The 21,980-nt window shown below is 37.8% G+C and overlaps 1 protein-coding gene across 3 annotated transcripts in view; it reads right to left on the minus strand.

Annotated features, from left to right (window-relative positions):
* Positions 1-1,153: 1,153 nt before the first annotated feature.
* Positions 1,154-21,980, minus strand: part of TSEN15 (tRNA splicing endonuclease subunit 15) — a 31,401-nt gene continuing 10,574 nt past the window's right edge. The window contains exons 4-5 of one of the 3 annotated variants that reach the window (XM_074389971.1): positions 19,036-19,177; positions 1,154-14,904 (exon numbers count right to left, since the gene is read on the minus strand). In XM_074389971.1, coding sequence (XP_074246072.1) covers positions 14,854-14,904; positions 19,036-19,177 — 193 coding nt within the window. In that variant the 3' untranslated portion in view covers positions 1,154-14,853. Of the gene's footprint in view, positions 14,905-14,929; positions 15,045-17,119; positions 18,516-19,035; positions 19,178-21,980 lie in introns of those variants that run through there. The other 2 variants (XM_010336038.3, XM_010336037.3) reach the window with 2 other exon arrangements.

Here is a 21,980-nt window from a genome sequence, read left to right on the forward strand (position 1 = left end):
CTCAGAGAGGATAAGTGACTGGCTCAAAGTCACCCACTCAGGAAGCAGCAGGTCAAGATGTGAACCCAGACTTGCATCACACTTAAGCTCTTTCCCCTTCTTTTGGATCATGGAACAAGAGATACATGTGCTTTGAGACTGGAGGATAGGAAGGATTCAGGACAATGACTCAAGCTGTATTTTGAAAAGTAAGTATATGACCAGCCAGAGTCGAGCTGAGACTGGAGAATGATGTTCCTGTAAACGCAATGAGGCCTTTGGCAGAGGTGTGTCTATGGAAGACTTAGAAATAATTACAATATTTAGGTGTATTAACCAAGGGTCTTAGGGATATCCAAATCATGTTGTAAACCTCAGCCATCCCTCTCCAAAATGTCCCAGAGGGAGCTGTTCACTACAGAAAGTCGGCAAAGAAAAGAAAAGCAAGTGTCCTATTCTCAGCTGAAGTCAGTCTCCTACCACAGTGCATGACCCTTGTAAGCTGGGCTGGGACACCTGAGCAAGCCTGGAGGATCAGAGACAGAACACCTTTTCTCCCCATAAGCCCAAACTCAGCTTCGAGATTTCGCCACACCTCATCGCCATCAATGAAGACAGAAATCCAAACAGACGAGAATGCTTGATCAGGCAAGATAAGAGCAAAATGTTGGCTGGGCACATCCTAAGCAGGAGGGCCCTGGCTTTCTCTCCATTCAGGCCATATGGAGGAAGAAAGGAGAAGAAAAGAGAGTTAGGTCTTTAGACTGCTTCTATAGCACACATGAAAGAGGGACAAGAGATAATATGCCTTTGTACGTGACCTTTTTGTTTATATCAATTCTACTGAGGTGTAATTTACTTGAAAGAATACGCACCCATTTTAAGCATAAGTTGGATAAGTTTTTAAAACTGTAACCAGACATGGAAACACCACCACAATCAACATACAGATCATTTCCATCATCTTTTGCCCAAATTCCTTCATGCCCTTTTGTATTACATACCCTCCATCCCAAGCCTCAAGCAACCATAGATCTGTTTTGTCATTATGGATTAAATCGGCCTTTTCTTGAGTTTCATAAAAATTCATATAGCATAAATGCTTTGGCCTCTGACTTCCCTCATTCAGTAGAATGTTTTGTGAGTCACCCATGTTGTGGTGTAGGTCAGTATCTTGTTCTTTTTATTGCTGAGTAGTATCCCATTGTAAAGGTTACTGCTGTTTGTTTACACATTCACCCATTGATGAATATTCAAGGTTATTTCTAGTCTGTTATGAATAAAGTTGTTATAAACTCCATGTACAGGTCTTTGTGTGGACATTATGCATGACTTTTTAGTGGGCAGAAACCAATCTACTGGCAAACATGGTCCAGTATCCTAGAATGTCACCAGTCTACAGCAACTCTGCTGAACAGGATAGGGCAGAGGGCGGAGGACTGGGGAGCATGATGAGGAAGCATCGCTTCTTTCTTATAAACCTAAGACATAGAGCTTGATAACATGCAAGGGGAATGCACATGAATCCTAATGAATTCCACGCATTTCCCTCCTATTTTCTCTCTCATCTACTTCCTTCTTGCATTTGATTTTTTTAATGTTTAACTTTGAGCACTGGAAAGAATGACTGTGTTTTTGAACACGCTGTACAGTACCCATTGAATGACTTTGATGTTTCTTTCATTTGCTATTAAATACATCTACTTTAAGTAACCTGACATTTATTAGAGGAGTCAACACCAAAACGTGGCCAATTGCACCAGGGTCACTTCTTTCCCACTACCACTGTGGCCCTGAATCTGCCAGGGGTATATGCCATTTTTCATATAGTCTGCTATTTTAGGTGCTTAAAAGAGGGAAGGGTCTCAATACTTCACATAGGTCTGCTTAGTTTTCATAAGTGGGATTCGTCAACAAACAGGGCCTTAACCATCATATTTTTTCATAGGGAATAAAAACAAACAAGCAAACAAACAAAGAAAACACAACCCAGATGAGCACTGAAGGTTACAGTAGGAAATATAATCGAAAAACACAATGAAACATGACATGCATACTCATATAAAGCATTCAGATTGACATCAAAGACTGGTGGACTGGGGGCTGATTAGAACCCACCAACACGTTTTGTTTATTCTGCAGTGTTTAAATAAAATTGACATTTTGTGAAGTTGTAAGTGGGAAAACTTCACCAAAAAATTTCACACACAAACGTAAGAACATCTGGCAAGTAGACCCATGTTGCCACTTCACAAAAATCTGCTGGAGCTGCACAACAGCTGCTCCTTTTGGCCAAGCTCATGTGCTGTGTGTGCTCGCATCACTCTGGTGTATTATCTACCTGGCCACGGCGCGCACCTCAGTATGCAACCCTTGCATTAAGGCATCACCCTATTAAGGAAGAGGAAGTGGGAAGACACACTTTGCTTTAGGTATGTAAAAGAGAGAAAGCTCTCAATACCTCCCATAGCTCTGCTCCCCTCCAGAGATAGGATTAGTCAACAAATAGGGCCTTCACCATTATATTGTTTCTTATAAAATAAAAACAAGCAAGCAGGCAAGCAAACAGAGAACAACCCAGATGAACACTGACGGTTACAACAGGAAACATAAGTAGAAAAACACAAGTAAACATGACATGTGTACTTATATAAGGCATTCAGGTCAAAAGTTCGAGACCAGCCTGGTCAACACCGTGAAACCCCATTTCTACTAAAAACAAAAACAAAAACAAAAAAACTTTTTTTTTTCTTCACTGACAAGGATATGTATTATCTGAGATGGAGACAACATGAGAGATAAAGAGCCACATTCCAAGGCAGGAATTCTTTTCTTCTTTTTTTCTCTTCCTTCCTTCCTCCTCCTTTTCCTTTTCCTCCTACCCCTCCTTTTGGCAGCAAAGAATTCCACTTATTGAACATATTACAAAAGAGGTTTTCATCAAAAAGACCGAAGTCCATCCCATCACCAGACTACTCAGAATCTAGGAGTTATTAACTTCTGATACCTTATCTAGATACTACTTCTCCCTCCTGCTCCCCTCAGTGAGCTTGGCCTTCACAGCCTGGCCAGGGAGCTCCTGCCTCTAAGATAACCTGGCAGTGCGGTTCTCATGGTCCCTCCCTCGCTGTTAAATAGCCAGGCAGGGAAGCAGGCCTCCCTAGCTGGTGGCCACGGCTCAGAGGCCTCTTCCTGAGGTGACTCCAGTCTTTCTTCCTCAGCTAATTCTGCCTCTACAACAAGCTACTGAGAAGACTGAAACTTTCTACAGTGCCTGGTCATTTCATAGCAATATCATAAAATAACGAAAACTTGTGGTGGTTCTACCAGGAGCTTAGGTCTTCCCTAAGCTCCAGATTTATCTATCCAACTGTCCACTACAGATTTCTTCTCCTCCATCTCCCATAGTATCTTAACCAAAACTCGTTCAAATCTACAGCTGTAATCTTACCTTGTCAATCTCCCAAAGCAAACCATGCTTTAACTCCTGTATTTCCTTTTCTTACAATTTTCCTCACAATGACCTAAGCCAGAAGCCTTGGAATCACTCTAAGTGTCTCTATCTTATTACATCTACTTTCTCACATCCAAATGGCCTCGGGACCTGAGACAACCCCCTTCCTTATATCTCTCTTACATCGGTTCCTCTCCGTCTTCAGTATAACTAACCTCATTCAAGCTCTCACATGGAATGTTCTGACAGTCCCCTGATTAGGAGCTTATGTTTGGACTTGCCTGCTCCATCTCTCCATGTTCTATACATGGAACAGTGAGAGTGACTTCTAAACCAGGAGTCTGATCATGGTGCCCTTCAGCATGAACCCTTTATTGGGCCCTCAGTTTGGACAATGGATACAGATTATGGTTCTCAGTGACCTATTCTTCACTTCTGGCCTAGTTCTCTAGACCTGCACTGTCCACAGGTGGCTCCTGAGCACTTGAAATTGTGCTAGTCCAAACCGAGGGGTGCTATAAGTATAAAACACACACCAGATTTCAAAGAGATAGTACAAAGAAAAAAGAGTCTAGAACAGCTCATTAATAATTTTTTATTGGTTTATGCATTGAAATGAAAATACATTACATATGCAGAGCTAAAAGCATATTATTAAAATTATGTATTTTCTTTTTGACATCTTTTAGTGTGGCTTCCAGAAAATTTTAAATCACATATGTGACTTGCATTATGTTCTAGATGTTTTCCTCATCACATCTTTCTACCTTCATCTTCCCCACCCTACACCCCTCTAAATACTAGGCATGCTAAATGACTGACAGTTTCCTACAGTAAGCCATAGTATTTAGTAACTTTATACAGTCCCTTTTAAGTGAAAATAAAATGCTCTTTATCACACCCCATCCCACCTATGATGGTTTAAAAATATTATCCATAAATCCTTTGATACTCCTGCTTTCAAAAGGTAGACTTGAATACACCTCCCCTTCAGTATGGACTAGACTTGGCAACTTGCTTCTAACGAATAGAATAAAGCAGAAGTGTCAGTGTATGAGTTCCAGGATTAGGTCATCAAAGGGGTTGGAGCTTCTCTCTCTCTCTCTCTGGTCATTCACTCTGAGTGAAGCCAGCTGTAATAGCATGCATGAGGTAACCCAAGCTGACCTATAGAGAGATCCACATGGCAAGAAAGCAAGGCCTCCTCCTGCCAACAGCCATGTGAGTGAGCTATCTTGGAAGTGGATCCTCCAGCCCCAGGCAAGCCTTCAGATGATGGAAGCCCTAGCTAATATCTTTATGGTAACCTCATGAGAGACCCTGTACCAAAAAACTGCTCCCAAATTTCTGGACCACATAAACTATTGTTTTAAGTAGCTGCGCTTTGGGATAATTTGTTACACAACAATAGATTACTAATACACCATCCATGCCCTGTATCTCCCCCACCCCAACTTCCACCCGAGAACAGGAAGAGAGAAGAGAAGCTGCTAAGAACTCCAACTTATGTTTTGCCTACTTAGATGTCAAGATTTGATTCAAAATCATGTCCTTTATGAAGCCTTTCATCACAAACCCCAACCAATTCCCCTATGTCCATAACATTTTTTGAAATTTAGAAATATTTTAATGCATTTTGAACTTTGTGTCTTAACTAAAAACATATTTTCTATTTTAAGTTAACTTTCCAAAAATATTTTTTCCTGAATATAAAAGTGATAAATACACATGGCAAAAGCTTTGGAACAATCTGAAAAGGAGAGAATTTAAATCACCTGAAGTGAAACCATACTGAGGAAAACACTGTTGGTATTTTTCATGTCCTTCTTTGCATACATTTTATATAGATAAGAATATATTTCATATGTGGTTTTGCATTTTGCATTCTCCCTCTCTCACACAGTGACCTCATCTCTCAGTCTCTTGACCTACTCACTTTAGTACTGACTCCCTGGTCAAACTATAGTCTATGCCCTTGTTACTCAAAGTGTGGTCCATGGACCAGCTGCACTGGCATCATCAACTTGTTAGAAATGCAGAATCTCAGATTCCATCATGCTCTTACCTCAGGACATTTGTACCTGCTGTTCCCTTTGCCCACAAAGCTGGTCCTCCAGTTATTTGCATGACTCCCAATCTCACTGTATTCTGGTCTCTACTCAAATGTCGCCTGCAGAGAAAAGCCATTCTTGGCCACTGTAACTAAAGTTGCATTCCTGTCACACTCTATCCCCATACCACACTTTACATTCTTCATAGCATTTGTCATCACTTGACCTTATTTTACGTATGTTCATTTGTTTATTTTATTCCACAAATATTTGTGGAACACTTACTATGTCTCAGACACTGTTCTAACCACTGGGAACATAGAAGGGAACAAAATAAGGTCCCTATATCTCCCACTGTAATATAGGAATGTTTATATAACTACAAGTTGCTATTGTTTCATGTTCTTAGTTGATTCATTCCTTCAAGAGACCTAATCCCCACCATCAACAGAAGGCTCCCTACCATATCCCATGACTTAAATACACCCTGAACATTCTCCAGTCTCTTTTAGAGAGAACTTTTCAATGTGCTTTTGTGCTGTGCTGAGCTAAGTTTAACTTGTTTTCAGTTCTAATGAATTGTCCCAGTACAGCGTTCCTGCAGTGGAAATTTCCCTTCTTTGATGTAAGTCTCCCATTGTGTAGCTGGTGTTTATCTTATTCCTATGCAACTTATCTAAACTTAAAGGATTCCCCAAAGTAAGATATTTTTTAAAAAAAGGTGTTATCATCACCATCACCACTACTACTAGCAACAGCAAGATCAGGTCTGAGAAAATTTTCAAGGGGCGAAATTGTCCCCCTATCTTTTCCTGGACCTTTGCCATGGTTTGAATGTTTGTCCCGTCAGACCCATGTTGAAATTTAATTGCCATTGTAGTCATTTTAAGAGGTGGGACATTTAAGAGGTGATTAGACCACGAGGGCTCCATCCTCATGGGCAGGATTTGTGCCATTATAAAGGGATAATTTGGCTCCTCTTGATCTCTCTTTCCCTTCTGCCTTCTGCCATAAGATAACGAAGCAAGCAAGCCCTTGCCAGATGCTGGCCCCTCGATCTTGGGCTTCCCAGCCTCAAGAAATGTGAGGTAATAAATTTCTATTCATTATAAATTACCCAGTCTCTGATATTCTATTATAGTATAAAAGAACCTGATAGTATAACAGAATATCTGATAGTATGACAGAATATCAAACAATAAAATGGACTAAGATGACCTTCTTCATACCCTGCTAAACATCTAGGTCCCATTCTTTGGAGGACTGGCTGTCAGCTAGTTATCATGTATTCCCTCCTAAGGTGGCAACATGCACATCAATGGGAAGTGCTGGAAGGCTGCAAAGGGAAGGAGCATTGATAGCTTATTGTGTGCTGGGCTTCATTTATCCTCACATAACCATTTCCTTGTGTGAGAAAAACAAAACCCTGGAAGGATACATTTTTGTCCTTCGTTTTGCAGATGAGAAACTAAGATTACATAACTGGCCCATGTCACTGTTGGCTTTCTGAAGTCAAAAGTCTGCCCTGCAAGTCTCTTGGGCCTCAAAACTTGAAAGGAACACAATTCCAATGGTGGATGAATAAGGCCCATGATGGGAGGAATATGTTGTTGTTTTTAACAGGGGTAGAGGTAGAAGAGGGTGATGAGAGTGATGGTGAGAAGGGAAGATCTATGTGCTAAGATCCTTCCATTACAGTATCACCAAAACATAGAGTTAGAGGGGATCACAGAGAGTACCCGCACCAACTCCTTTCATTTTGTGGAAGTGGAGCATTAAGGTCCAAAGTGGATGAATTCTATTCATTTATAGCTAAAGGATTTACAATGTGCCATCCAGAAAAAAAAGTAACATTCTTGATTATGTTTATAGGAACCAAGTTTTCTAATGATATTCTTTGGGATGGGAGACAAGATGACCAATTTTTCACCCAATATTCAAAACCACAGCATCCCCATCTGTGGTCATTAACAGAAGTACAATCCACAATAGTTGTATAATTATGTGAAAGGCATTACCATTTCTAAGTAGAGTTTCCAAATTTAGCAGTGTTCACGTTTTCATTCTCCCCCAAAATGTTGAATAAATAAATGCATAGGTTTAGAATAGAAAAGCATGTGTAATCAAATAGTAAGTAATCTGGCCAGGCACAGTGGCTCACGCCTGTAGTCCCAGCATTTTGGGAGGCCGAGGCAGGCAGATCACCTGAGGTCAGGAGTTCAAGACCAGCCTGGTTAACATGAGAAAACCCCATTTCTACTAAAAATACAAAAAAAAAAAAAAAAAAAAAAAGCCAGGCATGGTGATGTGTGCCTAAAATCCCGGCTACTCAGGAAAAGCAGCTGGTCCTTGCCCTGCCGCTGGAATGGCAGGAATAGGATGGGGTGGGGAGTAGTCCATTTATGAATATCTGAATGCAATCAAATAAGATTTTTATTGAGCTTCTACTCTGTGTCAAGTACTGTGTTATCATTAGGTGTAATGTAAGCTGATAGATAAGATAAAATGTGCCCTCCGAAAATTAAATAGGTCGGTGAGTGTCAATATGAATTTTAATGACAATGAACACCTTCTGTTTGTAAATGTAGCCAGATAACATTTTGGTATATTAACCGATATGTTTTCCCTTCTCAGTAATTCTTGTTACCTGCGAACTTTTTCCCACACAGGCTTTCTTGGCACACTGCCCCACGAACAGGATTATGCTACAGAACACAAAAAGCAAATTTCTGACTTTTGAATTCCAAAATCTAAAATCTTGGCAAAAACAATATGTTTAGAAGGAAAATTGATCTAGAAATGGTCAGCATTAGTTTTTCCTACCCCTAAGACAAAATAAACCTAAGGGGAAAAACCTGTTGGGGGTAAAAAGTAGCAAAAGCAGAAGAGTTAGAATCTTGAATGGGTCATGAAGCAGACACCTGTGGTCCGTGCCCTCCACCCTGACCCCAAAAGTTGCTGGTGCAGAGGAGAGAAAATAGACAGTCCAAAGGAAGTAGAGGAAATGAAAGAGAATCTGGCTGGCATCCACCACTACCCTATACCGCCCACTGCTGCCTCCAGGCTCAGCTATGTCTCCACAAACCCCACATATCCCAGGCTCTTAGGATCTTTCTCCAGCATATTATGAAGACAGTAGAGAAGAACACACGTCTGGGAAAGTGTATCTAGATGGAGAGGACCCAAAACAGCCTGAAAGTTCCCCAGCATATCCATGAAGTTCAGGACTAGACCAAATATTTTCCAAGTGCTCAAGAGAAATAGTCATGAGAGCCCCAGATGGACCTCGGGCATTGCAGGATGATGCCCAATTCAGCCACTATCGGTGGGACTGCTGAGAAATCCTAAGGACTGATGTCTGTCCCCCAACTCTCTCTCCATCATATACTAATACACCCTGAAAGTGCCCTAGATCTATACAAACACTCTATGTTCACTATCCCACATAGACAACTATCCATCCCAGAAGAGCTGTCACCATGCTCCTCATAAACCCAGATCCACCCATGCATCCATATTTAACCAGTTTCCTTCAGAAATATTCTTATAGATTTCCACTAATTTTCTATTCTTTAGGCACAACTGCTTTCTTTTCCCATTTGTAGGAAGTAAAGAAAAGGCCCAGACAACATAGTCTGTGGAACAATGTGTGGTGCATATGAAGAACAGAAAGAATAAAATTTCCAGTGTTCCTGATCCATATAAGATCTCCCTTCTGACCTCCAGAACCCGAGCCATGAAGCAGGGAAAAGGTCCTCTAGATGGCCCATTTCCCCCCTGGTGGTGCTTAGTACCCTTTCCTAGCAATGTCATTTCACTGTCTTCCCATTACAACCTGAAACTCACTCCCATTGAAGTGACAGGACTCGATAGCTTGAGGCTTAATGTCAACTCCTCCTCTGTTCACACAGCTATCCAGTTGTTAAATCCACCTGCTGGTTCTCTCCTTTCTATTACCTGGAAGTGCTGCTCTCTGAATATTCCTTTTCCTCAATTGAGGAACGTGGCAAAACTGCACTTCCCCTCTTTCTTGAGGTTGATCAAGGCCAGTCATGTGGCTTCCTTTGGCAAGTGAAACGCGGGCAGGAGTAACATGGGCTGTTTCCTAACTGCAGAAAACAACACTGCAGCAAGCAGACTGCAGCACTCTGCTTCCTGCAGCCGGAACTGACAGCATTTCAGATGATGGAGGCCCTGTGATCCTGATTTCCAGAGTAAAGGACATGTAATGGGCCCATTCAGTCAGTGGGCAGACAAAGTGAGCAAGCAACAAACATTTGTTAAATGAACTTGCTGGTTGTTACTGTATAATAATCTTACCCATTCTGACTAACGTGCCCAGGCTATTACTGGGGTTCAGGCTCTTGCTTCTCATCAATGGCTTTTAACACATGACACTCAAAGTGTGGTTCATACACAGGTAACAATCCATAAACTATTGCTGCTCTGCAATGATGTAAGTATAGAAATTGAGCATAAACATTTAGAAATTATTGTAACAGTTAAACTAATTTGACATATCGAATCTAATAATAAAATATTTGGAACTGTCTTTCCCCCAAATCTTAACATGATGTCTTACTCATGAAGGTACTACCAAATGTTTGTCAAATTAAATCGGATTATTAATTCATGATTAAAAAGTAGAATTATGGTAGGATTTCAAGCACTTACAGGCAGAGCTGAGGAATATTTGGGGTACAAGATCCTTCCTAATTGAGGTGAAATGATCATTTATAAATTTCCTTAGTTTCTCTTTGTGCCGACACAGAATTTAGCATCAGCAAGCAGATAAACTGTCTGAGTTCTTCTTTATTTACTATTAAATATTGTTTTAGGTTTGCCAACATAAAAGCAGGAACATGAATGTGTTTATCCTCTGGAATAAAACTCTGTAAATGTATTGTTTATAATATGTTCTTCGGAATTATTCACAAATGGCTTGACGTTTTGATACGTTTGCTCAAGTAATAGAGGATAATATAACTGATCCCAAAATCACTTCCTAACCCCCTCCAGGACTGAATAATTTTGTTCCTCTCAAAGACTCTTTGGCACACACTAATATATTTCTTTGCATCATAGAAGAAAGAGGCAACATAAATAATAGTGAAAACAAGAGTGTGCTAGGTATCAAGAGACCTGGATCTAATCTGTATTACCCACTCCGCTTACTTGCTACTACATGTAGCTATTACTTAACCACTTGTCTCCTAATTTCTCTCTTATGAGGATAAAAAGTTAATAACATGTAACATCAGATCTGTTGTGAGCATCAAGATATATGGTTCTGAAGCACTTAGTGGTGAATAAAGTAAAATATGATTATAATTTTGCATTTATGTATAATATTGTCCTTGTAATGCTCTCAAATTATTTTATACCTAGATTTCCTCCTTTCAAGTGAGACAGTAAGCTCCTTAGAGGTTCAATGTGTGCTTTTTCTTTGTATCTGATCCAATGCTAAGTCCTTTGGGACAAATAATACACACATGACGATCATTTGAAAACTATTTATCATAAGTTGTTGAACCCATTCACCCTTAAGTAAACTACATAAACTTTATACGTCACAAGACAAGTATTCCTCAGTTCACACTGACAACAGGTTTTTAGAATTTTGGCTGAGGAGAGTTGTAATGGCTGTCTGAGTTCCTTGAGGGCAGAGGTCATGTCTCACCAGTCTTTGTATCCCTAGCACTTAACACATTATCTGAGCACAGAGAAGGAGCCCAGTTTATATGGACTACATTATGTACCACTCAACTTCATATATTGAAACCCTATCCCACAATGTGACTGGAATTGGGAATAACGCCTTTAGGGAGACAATTAAAGTTAAATGATATCATAAGGATGGGACCCTAATCTGATGGTGCTGGTGTCTTTATAGGAAAATGAAAGATGCTGCCAGAGAGCATGTACTCGCATGTGCTGACTCTCTTTTTCTCAATCTTGCCATGCCCCACAGAGAAAAGGCCATGTGAAGACTCAGCCAGAAGGCTGCCATCTGCAAGCCAGGAAAAGAGCCCTTAAGAGTCCGCTAGCACCTTAATTTGGAACTTCCAGCCTCCAGAACAGTAAGAAGATAAATTTCTGTTGTTTAAGCCACCAGGCTATGGTATTTTGTAATGGTTGCCCTAGCTAAGATACCAGTTAATGTCTGAAGATACACTGATAAAGAATAACCTTTAATAAAATACTTATTATTATTATGACCTCTACTTAGTACCCAGAAATCTAAAAGGCCAATCTCTGACTTTGCTTAAATTGGCTTTGGGAAAATTTTCAGACTCATTTAAACATTATAATAGCACACCCACCTACTAGACATTTGATTTTTCCATCCACTCTCCTCAGTGAGTACAAGCAGTTCTTATCCAAAGATCATTAAGAGAATTAGGCTGCAGGAATGGCGGTGGTAAGGAACAAAACAGTTATTGGCCAGAAAGAAGGAAAAGTTATACTATTAATTGTTCAGAGGATAACACATTATTCTGCACATGTAAACACCCAAGGTAAAATATGGCAGATGAATAAAGAGCTTCTGTATAGAAGAACTATAAACTTTGGCAGGAATCACTGTGCTGCAGTAGTGAAGAGGCCTCCTGCTAGGGGCTGCAATGGAAAAAGTGACCTCAGAGAGGAATTCAGAACAGAAATGCTCAGAAAGAGATGAAACAACAAGAAGCTTTGGTTAAGTCATTTGGTTCCAGGCTTATAAAAGTGAAAAGTTATTACAGCAAAAAATAAAAAATAAAAATGCTGACTACATGGACTTTGTAGATTACTCTTCTATTCTAATTGTAAATTTGAATTCCAAAGTACCTCTTCCTTCATGTTCTTTACAAGAGATCTTTGGTGTTTAGTAACATTCTTCTAAAGAGGCTCAGGCGAGAGCAGCAAATACTTAGTCTGCAGCTATAGGACCTAGCTTAGCATTCCACTGAGCTGCCCTAGCACAGAGGGCACACCGATTAGGGACTCTAGAAAAGAATGGCAAAGGTAGCATGAGAGAGAAATCCTCACATGCAGTTTCCCTCTTTCATGCCCCCAGCTAAAGAGGGTACCCCTTTTACAGAAAAGCTTATACCGGCATACCTGGGAGATACTGGAGGTTCAGTTCCAGATCACTGCAATAAAGTCAATATTGCAACAAAGCAAGTCATAAAATTTTTTTGGTTTCCTAGTGCATATAAAAGTTACATTTACACAACACTGTATTATATGGCGTTATGTCTAAAAAACAATGCACACAACTTACTTTTAAAATATTTTATTGCAAAAAATGCTAATGATCTTCTGAGGCTTCAGCAAGTTATAATCTTTTTGCTGGTGGAGGGTCTTGCCTTGATGTTGATGGCTGCTAAGTGATCACGGTGGTGGTTGCTAAAGGCTGTGGTGGCTGTGGCAATGTCTTAAAATAAGATCACAATGAAATTTGCCAAAATCATTGACTCTTCCTTTCACAAAAGATTTCTCTGTAGACCGTGATGCTATTTGATAGCATTTTATCCAAAGTAAAATGTTCAAAATTGGAATCAATCTTCTCAAACACTGTCGCTGCTTTATTAACTAAGTTTATGTAATTTTCCAAATCTTTTGTTGTCATTTCAACAGTGTTCACAGCATCTGCACAAGGAGTAGGTTACATCTCAAGAAAACACTCTTTGCTCATCCATAAAAAACAACTCCTCATATGTTCATGCTGTCTCATGAGATTATAACAATTCAGTTTCATCTTCATGCTTCACTTCCAATTCTAGTTCTTTTGCTATTTCTACCACATATGCAGTTACTTCTCCACTAAAGTCTTCAATACTCAAAGTCATCCATGAGGGTTGGAATCAACATCCTTCAAACATTTTTACCTGCTCGCATGAACCAAAAATGCTCTTAATGGCATCTAGAATGGCAAATCCTTTCCAGAAGGTTGTCAGTGTATTCTGCCCAGATCCATCAGAGGAGTAACTATCTATGGCAGCTACAGACTTACAAAATGTATTTCTTAAATAATAAGACTTCAAAATCAAAATTAATCCTTGACTTATGGGCTATGGAATAGATGTGTTCACAAGCATGAAAACAACAGTAATCTCCTTGTATACGTCCTTGAGGGCTCTTGGGTGACCAGGTGCATTTTCAATGAACAGTAATATTTTGAAAGGAATCTTTTTTTCTGAGCAATAGGTCTCAATAGTGGGCTTAAAATATTCAGTAAATCATGCTGTAAACAGATGTGCTTTTATCTAGGCATTGTTGTTCCATTTATAGAGTACAGGTAGAGTAGACCGAGCATAATTTTAATTTTAAAAGTACTTTACCTTGCTACACAGGGAACAGGATTCTCAGAATGATAGCTGAACATTGGTTTTAATTTAGTCATCAGCTGCACTGCTCCAAGACAAGAGAATTAGCCTGTCCTCTGAAGCTTTGAAGCCAGGCATTGGCGTCTTTCTAGCTATGAAAGTCCTAAATGGCATTTTCTTCCAATATAAGACTGTTCTGTCTACATTTAAAGACTGTTAGTTAGTATAGCCACCTTCATCAATTACCTTAGCTAGATTTTTTGATAATTTGCTGCAGCTTCTATATCAGGATTTGCTGTATCACTTTGTACTTTTAAGTTATGCAGACAGTTTCTTTCCTTAAACCTCATGAACCAAGCTCTGCTATTTTCAAACTTTTCATCTGCAGTTTCCTCACCTCTGTCAGCTTTCATAGAATTGAGGAGAGGGTTAGGGCCTTGCTCTGGATTAGGTTTGGCTTAAAGGAATGTTGTAGCTGGTTTGATCTTCGCTGTAGACCACTCAAACTTTCTCCATATCAACAATAAGGTTGTTTCACTTTCTTATGTGTTCACCGAAGTAGCACTTTTCATTTCCTTCCATAACTTTTCCTTTGCATGCACAACTTGACTGTATGGCACAAGTGGCCTAGTTTTTGGCCTATCTCAGCTTTCAACATGCCTTTCTCACTAAGTGTAATCATTTCTAGCTTTTGATCTCAAATGAGAGATGTAGTACTTTACCTTTTACTTAAACACATAGCGGCCATTGTAGGGTTATTAATAGGCCTAATTTCAATATTGCTGTTTTTCAGGGAATTAGGGAGACCAGAAGTAAGGGAGAGAAATGGCAGAAAGGGCAATCAGAACACACATAACATTTATCAACTAAGTTTGCTGTCTTATATAGGCATGATTTGTGGCACACCAAAACAATTATAATAGTAACATCGAATATCCCTGATAAAAAGATCACCATATCAGATATAACAGTCATAAAAAAGTTTAAAACATTGTAAGAATTACCAAAATATGACAGGGATATGAAATGATCACATGCTGAAAAAATGTCACCAACAATCTTACTTGACACAGGGTTGCCACAAAACTTCAATTTGTAAAAAACACAGTATCTGCAAAACAGAACAGAGAATTGCAATACAATGAGGCATACCTGCATGCATCACAGGAGCAATTTACATCTTTCACCTCCAGCACTTAGCCAGTATAGTGTGTGTTCCAAAGCTGGGGTTTATTGCTATATGACGTGATCCTGAAATTCATTTAATAAATTAGGTTTTAAAATGAAAAACTAAAATACATAATTTCATATAAGAAAAAAAAAAACAAAATCTATGTTTAAAAAAAAAACCCCACCTCATCCACCCCTACCCTAAACAGGCTTTTATTTCTAAATAAAGATCTACATTTTAAGCAAAGCATGAATCAAGTCACATATTTAATGTCAGTATAATTTTAGAGTCATGCCAGAAAGAAATAGGGGGTGTGGGCATGTAAAACTTAATTATATTTTTATTTATGCTATTTCCCACAGATTGAAAATAAATTTTTAAGAGCCACTTCTCTCGTTAATCTGGAGTCTGAAAATGCTGTGGTTATCTAGCAGTGCCCTCTGGTGTCCAAATGAATTGTTTTAGTTGCCTGAGGGAAAAAATAAGCCACTATATAAGCAGACATATCTGTAATCAGCGTTCATTCATTTGTCAAATATTAACTGACAGTTTACTATATGTGAGTTACTGTGAAAAGAGGCAGGATACAGAGATATGTTTAAAAATACAAAGGCCGGGCGCGGTGGCTCATGTCTGTAATCCCGGCACTTTGGGAGGCCGAGAAGGGTGGATCACGAGGTCAAGAGATCGAGACCATCGTGGTTAACATGGTGAAACCCCGTCTCTACTAAAAATACAAAAATTAGCTGGGCATGGTGGTGCACGCCTGTAGTCCCAGCTACTCGGGAGGCTGAGGCAGGAGAATTGCTTGAACCCAGGAGACGGAGGTTGCGGTGAGCCGAGATCGCGCCATTGCACTCCAGCCTGGGTGACAAGAGCGAAACTCTGTCTCAGAAAAAATAAAAATAAAAAATAAAAATACATGATTTCTTGTTCTGTCCTTAAGGAGTCCAGTCTAACAGGGAGACAAATGTAAACTCGATTACAAAATTACTTAAATCACTTTATCTAGTTTTTTATTAAAACGAGATCTACACAGCTGTGTGGCCTCCCTTTCCAAACAGTTATGGACCATTATTCATGTTACAACATATCTGGCTGGCTTTGGACAGAACAACTTTGGTCAAATACACAGCGAACATTCTGAAATACAGTAAACATCCCAAGACATATGGTGGGATTGAATCCTAGTTTTTAAAGAGTTGAGAAATGCCTTTCACAGCCAACCCCAAAAGACACTTCTGGTTTTGTAGTTATAGGGGCCCACTGGTCAACAGATCTGACACACAAATCTGATATTCATTAGCCTTATTCTTCTTTCTGAAAACTCTATTTTTCTAGCACTATAATGAAAGACTCAAAATGAATCAAATGAGAGACTTAAGAAATCAAGAGACTCTAAGAATTTATTATAAACTGTTTTAGGATTATTAGACCTGCAAATTTTCCACTAGAGTCAGCAAAATACATATTGTTCTGAATAGATACATCTTCATGTCTTTTGGAGAAGCAGACAGAGCCTGAAGAAGTTATGGAGCTCTTCCACAAAGAATAAAAGTGAAATTCAAATACCATCAAAGGAAGGAGTCAGGAATTACTATAGATGATGAATGTTACTTTATACTATTTTGTGATGTTCCTAATTTTCATCATTTTCCCATTCTTGTTATTGTTGTTTCTTAATCAGCCATGAAACTCCAGTGTGTAGGCAGGACCTATGACCTGTTTCCAACCAACAGAATATGGCAAAGGTGATGGGATGTATGTGATTACATTATATAAGATTATAAGGTCCATCTTGCTGAGACTCTCCTTTGCTGGCTTTCAGAAAGTAACCAGTTATACTGAAAAGGCCCGTGTGGCAAAGAACTGAGGGTGGCCTCCTGCCAACAGCACGTAAGCATTGAGCACTCTAAAGGAACTGAAGGCTACTAATAACCATGTGGTGAAAAAGCGGACCCTTACCCATTCAAGCCTCAGATGAAACTGCAGCCCTGCACAACACCTTGACTGTAGGCTTATAGAAGACCCAAATAATCTGTGCCTGGGTCCCTTATCCACAAAAACTATGAGATAATAAATGTGTGTTTTTTTAAGTTGCTACATTTGTGGTAATATTATTTTGTAATGATAACTAATATAGATTTCAAGACACTTTTTAATTATAAAACATTTTTATTATAAAAGTAATACAAATAAAAACAAACACTGAGAAAAGACAAAGTCATCCATTTACTGCTTCCCATCCCACTATAACCAGTTAGTAATTTGTCATCTTTTTATCATATGCTTGATATGTTATTTCAGCCATGATACTAAGCATTCACACACTTTTGCATCTTGCAATTTTTACTTAAGGTAACATTTCTCATGTTTTTAATAATAGTCATTACTAATTTTCAAGAAGTATATTATGTACCATTTGTACATATCTCTTTATTGACTATTTCCCAGACCCAGGGATGGCAAACTGTGGCACCACATTTGTAAATAAAGTTTACTGGAATAAAGCCATGCCCATATTGTTTATGTATTGTCTATGGCTGCTTTTGTGCTTCATACAGCAGTGTTGACAAGTTAGGACAGAAACAGTAGGTTTAAAAACCTAAAATATTGACTTTCTGGCCCTTTATAGAAGTTTGCGATCTTTACCCCAAACTTTTAAGTGGTTTATAATTTGGGCTACTAAAAGTAATGTCACTTGGAACTTCTTTGTGCATATAATTTTTCATACCTGGTACAATTTGAGAGACATTAACAAAAGTAGAATAAGTGGGTTTAATTAATGAAGAAATTTTTAGGCTGATACTGTCCCACACTATCTATCTTATAATATTTAAGCTATGATATAATAAGGATGGTGTTAATAAGAATGAAAAGGAAGGCCCAGAACTCTTGTGGGTAGCATGTTTCTGGTCCCTGTTACTCAAGGCATGTATGTTTACACTCTGGATGAACATATTTTGAGTTTTGATTTAAAATTAACCAAAAAAGAGAAATAACAGTAATTGCAACAGGAAGACCAACTGAAAGAAAGCTTTTACTTTCTACTGGAGAAGAGAAAGCAGACATAAATAGGTGACAAGGTATATATAAAATGCCATTCCAAGATAGCTGCAGTGGCCAAAACGCACTGGGAGAGTTGAGTAAGAGAAAGAGATGGCAGTCTCAACAATGAGCTAGCAATGGCAGCAATAAACAAAGAGGCAACTACGAGTGTGGGATGACAAAAGCAGCACACAGGTTCCACCCTCCTGAACACATCCTAGACAGAAACCTGTATACAACTGTAATGAAACTGTCTCTAGATAAGAAAGTAAGAACGTTTCAAGAAGCAATCCTATATTTTTTAAGAAAGAAAAAGTCTTCTACCTGAGGAAGTTTTATTCTTCAGAATGGAACTCTTATGGAATGGGGAAATCAACCCTCACTATCTGAGTCAGCCCTGACTATCTCTGAGATAAAAGATGAAGCAGTCTGATGGGTCTCCAATCTTGTATGAATAAAACAAGCATCAGGAAACATAGATGTCATCTTCTAAGAGAAATATTCTGCCAAAAAAAAAAACTCAGGATCAGGATGGACTTTTCTCCGATAATGTAATCCAAAAGCAAAATTAGAGATATTTAATGTAATTATCCAAATTATGCCAACAAAGTATGTAAAGAAATTACATTAGCACATTTATTTTATTAAAATATTCCTGTCAAAATGTCAACCAATTTAACATCTCCTAAAGAAGTGCTTTTTAGTTACAACTATCATTAGCTTTTACATTCTGCCTCACTCACTAAATAATTAAATGGATGATGACTTCATAAAATACTGTGGAAAACCATGAAATTCTCCATAGAGTAAGGAAATCATTTTTTTTGGCAAAAATAACTAGGAACATGTTACTTTGAACAAAATATAACCAATTTTCTGAGGTATGAAAATCAAGGCTTTTTTCTTGAATTTTCCCTATGGCAAAGGAAGTGGCAGTTCTATGAATGACTTGAGTCACATTTAAAAACATGTCATAATCTTCCTCTTTTTGTACTTCTTGCATACAGTTACCTCAAAACTGACCTGAGGGTCTGGCAGCATAAATCCATCCGTAAGTTTGTAATAGACTATTGTAGAATCAGACTCCACTATGGCCAAAGTAAAAGACATCGGCAAATCTGGATCACCTTGCAATTTTCGAGATGCCTTCAAGATCTCCCTTATCCTGAAAATAAGGTATATACTTAGGAGTTGCAGTCACTCAATTAATGGTAAGATCAAATACTATAAAATCTTAGGGAAGACACTGGCAATACATTATATCCATAATGCTAAGAAATGTCTGAAGTCTCAAATATAAACATATAAGATACTGTTTCCTCACAGAGAAAATGCTGCAAATTAGAGACTTTCAGCCCTTCTCAAAAACATTCACCAGTCTCTCCTGATCATGCCTGAGAGAATCAAAACTGTATTTGGGAAACTACAGAACGGAATAGTTCTCATCTAAATTGTTTAGTGCATCTAAATTGGCTAAGGACCCTAGGCATAATTTCCCAATTTCCTAACTTGGTATCTTATAGTAGAACAATTTGGTATTCAAGTTTGCAATGTTAAAAATAAACATTTTCCCCATGTTTTTACATAGGGTTAATAATTACTACTTTCAAATGGTTATATAATATTTCCTTAACCCACAATTTTACTCAGTCATTCCCCTATTGTTGTAAAGTTATTTCGGACTTTTGTGGGTAGGGGGATCAGCGGAGGGTGGTACTAATTAAGATAAGCTGCAAGGATCATCTTTCTCCACACAGTTGTTTCTCTTTAAATATTCCTGTTAAGTCTTTCTGAATATCAGAATTATTAGATCTGAGTAGAGATAGTTTTAGGGTTCTTAATATGTATTCTGATACAATAAAAGCTAAGAGAAAAATATAAAGAGAAATAAAACTTTTCTTTAAAAAAATTTTTTTGGTAATGTTAAGATTTTTGTTTTGTTTGCTGTGGAAATCAGTCTACCAAATCTAGTATCTAGATATTTAAAGCACTATTAGCTTTTGTTTATTACTAACCAAAAATCCTTAATACCTACTCAATAAGCCTGTGTTCAACGATTCAGTAAAATGCAAATATCCAAGGAACTTTTTTAAAAAGGCAAATAAAAAATGATCAGTTGTTTTTTTCATTAAGCCAACCAATTCTCCAGAAATTGAAAAGATTTACTAGCATATTAACATCCTACAACTGAAAACATAAATAACTTAATATGATATTTTCTTATCAAAAGTGTAACTTGTCCCCTTAACTTCTACTTCTCACCATTAAGTAAAAATTCAGATGCCATTAAGTAAAAATTCATATGATCATGCTTTCTCCAGTCTGTTATTCAATCTATAAAGAATCTAAAAAGGAAAGTCTCTGCTTTGAAATAATCTTACTACAATAATTATAATGCTTTTTAAAATCTGTAGGAGACTGGACATTTTAAGCATGACTTAAAACAGCAATAAACTTCTAGAAAAGCTGAACCTAAATTGTTCTTGTTAAAATATCACAGTGCACAATATATTAACATTACAGAGTGAAAACTGGTTTGTTTAAACATCAGTAACAAAAGCCTGCTAAACTAATACCTATCCATTTATGTTTATACATGAATATAATGATTCAAGAAGACAATGAGTTTCCAAGTTTGTTTCCTCATATTCAATCCAATTCTAAAATGCCTTTGAAAGAGTTAAGTCAAACACACACATACAAACACACTTTCTGATTTAAATAACATTGTATCTTGAGAAATGGAAAATGTGTTAAAGTTGTATTAATAAGTTTCCTTCTTGCTTGTGTCCCATTCTCATCACAGTCTACCAGTTAGGGATGTTTAGAGAAATTCATCTTGTAGCATTGCAGTGGCTTTATGTGCATTATATACTGAGTTTTATGTATATTGCATACTGGGAAGTAATTGCGGTACATACTGACAACAAAAGATGTAGTAAGTTAAAATTTTAGTTGATCCATTGTGTCTTCTTTTCCATCTTTGTAGAAAAAATTAATTCAAGATGGACAGCCTATAAAAATTGATTTTTCTATGATTATTAATTTAGATATTGGTTTGCCACTTTTGAAGAAGAAAAATATTTAGTTACACTAAAAGATTTGCATTGATGAAGCAATTGTGGTATGCTGTCTTTTATCCTGGTGTGACTTCCCATCAGTGCTGAGTAATGAAGCTTCTGACTAATATCTACAGTTGCTTTATCAGAATGTCTTTCTCTAAAGTAAATCATTCTTATGAATAAGAATCTAGCTAATGGTAATGCAGTTCAGCATAATTGGAAATAATTTTTTAAGGACTAAGTCAATTTCTGGGATTCACACTTTCAGAAAATAAATATTTTCTGTTTCCACTAATGACACAGTGTTCCTTAGTATGTTTGGGTTAGTATTCAGTTTTAGCAATAATCATGGAGGCAGGGGCATCTATAAATATTATATCTCAATTTGCAAGGTGGTATATAAACTACGTAATATGACTACTTGACAGTTTACAAGGTCTTTTCATATATGCCACTTAATTGAGTCATATAATAATCTTATGTGTAGACATAAAGGTGTACTAGCTTCATTTGAAGTATCCTTTAAAAGACTTTCTCCAGTGAATTGCCTTTGTACCTTTATCAAAATTTTTAGCCCCAAGGTGGTCCAAAGTGAAGCTAATCAAACTATCTGAACATAAATTTGACTTCATTTGCAATCTTAGCACTGAAAAACATCAGAGTAAGACTCCATCTCAAAAAAAAAAAAAAAAAAAAAAGACAGAAAAGACAGGTCACTAGTTTTAAATAGTTCTCCTCTCGTGGTCTCATCTTGAAATTCATCAGATCTCTTTGATCTCTGTGTATCTATGAATATGATTTTATACCATTGCTGTGTCTGAGGAAATCGTACCTCTATAGTCATTTACCGAAGGTGCTACATGGATTCCTTAAATTCACTTTAGCAAAGAAACAATCTAGAATACT

Source organism: Saimiri boliviensis, chromosome 19, assembly GCF_048565385.1.
Source record: "Saimiri boliviensis isolate mSaiBol1 chromosome 19, mSaiBol1.pri, whole genome shotgun sequence".
Classification (NCBI taxonomy): domain Eukaryota; kingdom Metazoa; phylum Chordata; class Mammalia; order Primates; family Cebidae; genus Saimiri; species Saimiri boliviensis.